The sequence below is a fragment of the Sitophilus oryzae genome, unplaced genomic scaffold (genome assembly GCF_002938485.1).
Source record: "Sitophilus oryzae breed Bouriz unplaced genomic scaffold, Soryzae_2.0 scaffold_149_pilon_pilon, whole genome shotgun sequence".
Lineage (NCBI taxonomy): Eukaryota > Metazoa > Arthropoda > Insecta > Coleoptera > Curculionidae > Sitophilus > Sitophilus oryzae.
In genome coordinates, this window is record NW_022146169.1 from 2,092,887 (window position 1) to 2,098,886 (window position 6,000).

The window sequence follows — 6,000 nt, forward strand, 5'->3', positions numbered from 1 at the left end:
GTTTTTAAATTATCGCGATTACTGACGTTTTCTCGTTATAAAAAAAATGACACCCTAACGATATCCTTATAATTCCATTTCTGAGCTCAGAAACATGTCTAATGATTTTATCTAGTTATCTCTTGAAAAAAAAGTCTTTTAAAAATAAGCGGTTTGCGATCGTGATTTTACTTTATTTGATAGGGAAAGGCGTATCGGCAACGTTGCAATAGCACACCGTCGCGCGTCGCGTCGTTCGGTCGCATTTCTCTCACTCCGACTTAATAAGATCCCTATGCGATTTACTTCCACACATGTAAATGCCGACCCAAAAGTAACAGTTGCCAGCACGGTATATTTGATAGTACAGGGTGTCCAATTTTCGTGTGTTATGAGGTTTCTCGTTTATGAGTAGAGATACAAAGATGCGGTTTTTACATTACTTTGCTACATTTTTGTGAAACTAAAAATGCTACACACAAATTTCTTCCAAATTGGTTTCTGAAATATAGTGCGAATTTCAAAATGTTGTATTTTTCGAATCCCTTTGTATCTCGGTTATCTAATAACTTATCGAAAAGGTAAAACTAAATCTCGTAGAGTATGTTACGCAGAAACCAGTGGCATAACTAATTTTTCTCTGGAAGCTGTCATTTTCGAAATATGACTCAAACTTATATTTTTTTTAAATGGGACACCCTGTACCTTAGTTTTATTACTTTATTTTCCTTTTTTCATAAACAATGTATTAACATAAACAAACCTTTTCAACATAATAAACCTAGTTTAAAAGGGTATTGTCATTTTATTTAATTTAATTTAACCAGATAACTTTGCTTGCCATCGTGCTATCTTAATAAACTACACTGAAAATAAACTTTTCATTCAGAATTTGTATTTTTAAGGCACTTTTGCAATAATTCTATACACAGGAACTAGCGATGAATAGCCAATATCCAAAATATTTTACCTATTACTAAATTACCTATTTTAAACCGGCCATCTAGGTTAAACATTTAAAGAATGCATCTTTTACCTTTATTATTATTTTATATCCTTAGTAAGTTCAGAACAAGGTAAATAAAATAAAAATGTAGTATCCAGCGTATTCCATTAAAAAAAAACATAAGTTTGGGTCATATTTCAAGAATGACAACTTCCGGATAAAATGTAGTTACGCCATCGAATTCTATGAGAAAAACTCTATGGGAGTTTTCACCTAGTCGATAAATTATAAGATAACCGAGATATGAAGGGGATCGAAAAAATGTAACATTTTCAATTTTGCTCTCCATTTCAGAAACTAAGCAACTTAGGACGAATCTGTGTGTGGCATCTTTAGTTTCATAAAAAAGTAGTAAAGTGATATAAAAAAACCCGCAAGATACACGAAAATGGGACACCCTGTACATAGAATCCTATGAACTGAACATTTATGAGTACTTACAAACTTTATTGTCATATATAATAATCATTTTCTTCCATTTGTACACTCCAATCGTTCTTAAATCTAATAACATTTGTGGAGTTTCTTGTCCTTTGTCAATGATGGGTATGGTTATTGCTTCGTTTTGAGGTAATCTAGCACAATCTTGTTCTGGAAATATTAGCAAATTTTACACAACATATTTATAAATAAATTATACATTATTTTACCTGATATAGCCATGTGTAATAGATTTTCAGTTTCAGAAGCTTTAAATAATGCCCATGTTTTTGCGCAAGAGGTTATACTAAGTATGGCAGTCAGATCTTAAAAGAAAAAAAACATTAAAATTAATTAAAATTCCACTTTTTAGATATTAACCAATATTTATAACACTTATTGTCATATGTCTATACATAATATAAAAGATTTTTTTTTGGTTCATTTAGGAGATTAGCAATGATAAGACTTCAACTTTATAAAATATATTCATTCTTTTTAAAATGTTCTTATATGAACTGTTAGATAAAAGTAATACAATAATACAATTATTATAGTATGTATTTTTATTATATTTAGTTTAATATTAACAAATGTTATTAAATGTTTAAAGGTATTCCAAATTTCTGTCTCTCTTTCTTGTCTGATCGGAAAAAATCTAGATGAAAACCAAAAAATAATTTGTTTAAAAAAGTATGTATTACCACAGCCTCTTTATTCGGCAGCCAGTCGACTTGAAGGCAATTAGTGCACCAGTCTCTATGGTTTTTATAAAAGGAGCTCAGTGTTGCCAGAATTGAAAGATTTCTTTCAATAAAAAGGATTTTACAGTCAAATTTCGTCGATTGAAGGGCTGAAGGATTTTTATCCAAAAAGAAGAGAATATGAAGGTTTCTGGCAGTTTTGTAAAATAAAAAAATTGTTAAAATATGTAGTAGGAGTATTTATTATTATTCCTGCATCTATTTTTTCACTTTAATGGTGTTTAATTAGGGATGCCTCAGTTTAAAGCAATGTTGCTGTCAAAAAGTCCTCAATTAGAAAGATTTTAACATTTCAAAAAAATTAATAGATACATTTTCATATTTCAATACGTTTTATTACACACATACCATAACTAAACCAAAATTCTTGATGTTGAAAAGAAATAAATAGGTAAACGGAAAACATAGGAAATAAGTTAGCTGATCATGGCGTCTTGCATGATTAATTATTCTCGGTTCAAGCAGTCATTGTAAGCAATGAATTTTTTGAAACATACTTTATAATACTGTTGTCGAGCATCTTTGATAGCATTTTTGATAGTGCTCTTTTTTTAATAAAAAGTTTATTTAAATACATCGGTGTCCAAAAATTACCAGAAATAAGTTTTTAATTTTTTTTCCTAATTATAAAATAGGTAAAATACACGAAATTAGTTGATTTTGCACAAGATCTAATTTTTTTTGTGAAGTTGATATAAACCTTTTTAAGGCTTAATACCGTTGAAGATATTCGCTCAAAAATTTCTGGCAACGCTGATAGAGCTTCATTAGACCTCAGAATTCGACATGTTACATAAGATAACGGAATTTCTAGGCTCGTATGCAGGGTTCCATGTAAATGGTCGTATGGCTGTCTAATGACTATGCTGTGGTACCTATTATTCTGTTTTATAAATACCTCTTTTTACATTTATAGCTGTCCAAGCATAGAATTGCACGTTTACACCTCCATGCCTCAATATCTCCCTTTTGGCATAAACTAAATATTCTTCTATTTTACTTTTAATTTCATCATATTCTGTAGGTAAATACTCCTTATCTATTACGATAGCTGAAAATAATTATTACTTGTATATTTAATTTTTACTTTGTGATTATTGTTGAACTGATGGTTGAGGGTGGGTACAATGTTAATACTGGTAAAGTTTATCCCACGAGAGAAGGTACTTTTTCACACAGAATCTGTGATACAAACAGATGACATCAAAAATTCGAAAACAACAGAAGGCTCTATTTGTATAGAGAGAATGTAGTTTTCTGTAATACTTTTTTTTAACATATTAAAAAAGTTAACTGTAACAAAAAAAAAGTTGTTTAAATTTTAGTTTTCTATTGATTCAAATTTGATTTTTTTGTGAATCAATAATTTGATTATAATTTCTAAAGTAACAATTAAAATTATCAGATAACTGATTATGAATTTTAATTATGAATATTGTAATTATGAATTGATTATGAATATTGTAATTATGACGAAAATATATTGGATTTTTAAACTCGACTTTGATGAAACAGATAATAGCATATAAACAGTGTAAAAGTAAAAAATAAACAGTGTAAAATACTGTTACGTCAGCAGCGTCTGCTGCCAACGAGTCTCAGTAAACTATCTCTCTCGCGCTTATAGATATTCATAAAACTTTTTTGCCGCGCTCATTTAAAATCTTTATTCACGTCAGGCAAGTATTAAAGACCGTTGAATTCGTCTGGCAATTAACACAAATTTTTTAATATTATCTAATAAACACACTGTAAAAATTTTAGAACGCCTAAAGTATATTTTCGAGGTATAATAATTAAACATATTTGGGATGGTCGGGTTACACTTTAAAACCGAAAAAAAAGTCTGGCATACTTATTTCTGGATTAGATGCTAAAATTTAAGAATAAACAAATTTCAAATTGCCTAAAGGATATTTTTTGGATTTATTTTTTTTTGCAAATATAAGGGGTTGCTCAGTAGCAAAATACCCGCAAACCTCCTGCCCGACTTAGGATTCTGGGTTCACTAGTTAATAAACTTTTTTTTTGTTATTTTAACTTGCCTAAAATATGTTCTCTAAATATGTCGCCAGCTCTTAGGCTACAATGGGTAGGACACCTGGCAAGAAGGACGGATAACAAAAATTACAGTATGGAATTAAGAGACTTAGAAGAAGACCGAACCTGAGATGATCCATAGCCAACAATAAACCCAACAACAAAGAGAGTAGGTATCTAAATACTAGCGTGTACCAGCGACTTCGTTCGCGTCGAATTAATCATTTGTAATGGTGATGATAAAGTAAAGCAAGAATTTCCATTAACATACAAACTGGATAAAATTTTCTCACATTTATGTCAGCATGAGAAAAAACAATATGGCGATATTATTATATAACTTGGTAATGTTTGAGGGGTAGTTTCGTCTCGTTGGAATTTGACTTTCGAAAAATCCGTTTGCCAAAAATAAGCTTTTTACGTCAAGCAGTTTAAGCAGAGTCGTGGTTAAGAAATTACTCAACTTTTTGGAACACCCTGTATGATTTTTTAAAAAATTTCAAAATATGTAAAAAACAAATAAATTACGCTTGTCCAAGAGTTTTCCCGAAAGGCTAACCGTTTTTTAAATAAAAAATATTGTAATATTTGAGAGGCGTGTTCACCCTCTTGGAATTTGAGATTCGCGAAACCCCTCTTTATCGAACCTCTACACCCCACAGTCAATCCGTTTGCCAAAAATCAGCTTTAAACGTCAAGCAGTTTAAGCAGGATCGTGATTATTCAATGGTCATATTTTATGAAACAACCTGTATAAATTTATAAAAAATCTTAAAATATGTAAAACAACAAAATATACGTGTTTAAGAGTTTTTCCGAAAAACTCACCGGTTTTTAAATAAAAAATATTTTAATATTTGAGAGATAGTTTCACCCCCTTAGAATTCGAGTTTCGAAAAATCCGTTCTTATCGAACATCTACACCCTAAAGTCAATCTGTTTTGCTTTTTACGTCAAACGCTTTAAGCAGGATCGTAATTAATCAATGACCAGATTTTTCGAAACACCCTGTATACATTTTTAAAAAATCTTAAAATATGTAAAAAAAACAAAATAAAATATACGTGTTTAAGCGTATTTTCGGAAATTTGACCGTTTTTTAAATCAAAAATATTGTAATATTTGAGGGGTGGTTTCACCCTCTTGGAACTGGAATTTCGAAAAATCCCTTCTTATCGAACCTCTACACCCTAGAATCAACCTGTATGCCAAAATTGAACTTCTTACGTTGAGTGGTTTGAGCAGGATCGTGATTAATCAGTATGTCAGTCACTTAAGGATTTTATACATATGTATATTAGTATAGACGAGAGGGAGGCTACACCACAATTGAAAATGGTTGAATAAACTGAAAATGATGTTGATGATGATGATATTAATCCAAGTATCTCTAGGAGGCTAACATTATACAAAGATAGTATGTTAAAATTAAAACTAATATACATATTATACCTACCTATTGTAGCATTTGTAGTCAACAGTGAAGGAAACGTTTCACTTTTAACAACATTTAATACAAAACACAATGCAACAACCACATTTATAAACATTTTATAACAATATCAGCCATAATCGCATGTGTCTTTCCTTTTATATGCACTTTTCCACCAAGAAATATTAGTTTTTTACATTCAATATCCTCAGAAAATGAAAATATGAATTTTATATATCGGAACAGATGTCTCATATTAAAAATAAACCTGCGGTTTTGATTATACTCAAACTGCCTAGGAAGTATAACTGAGAAATATTTTATTTTTATGTACGTATATTGAGGCTAGTTAAAGGTCA

At 30.1% G+C, this 6,000-nt stretch overlaps 1 protein-coding gene across 1 annotated transcript in view; it reads right to left on the reverse strand.

Annotated features, from left to right (window-relative positions):
* Positions 1–6,000, reverse strand: part of LOC115878014 (ionotropic receptor 93a) — a 35,167-nt gene extending 29,167 nt beyond the window's left edge. Inside the window, exons 1-4 of the mRNA XM_030894368.1 lie at positions 5,666–6,000; positions 3,068–3,220; positions 1,636–1,731; positions 1,427–1,576 (exon numbers count right to left, since the gene is read on the reverse strand). Coding sequence (XP_030750228.1) covers positions 1,427–1,576; positions 1,636–1,731; positions 3,068–3,220; positions 5,666–5,759 — 493 coding nt within the window. The 5' untranslated portion in view covers positions 5,760–6,000. The remainder of the gene's footprint in view (positions 1–1,426; positions 1,577–1,635; positions 1,732–3,067; positions 3,221–5,665) is intronic.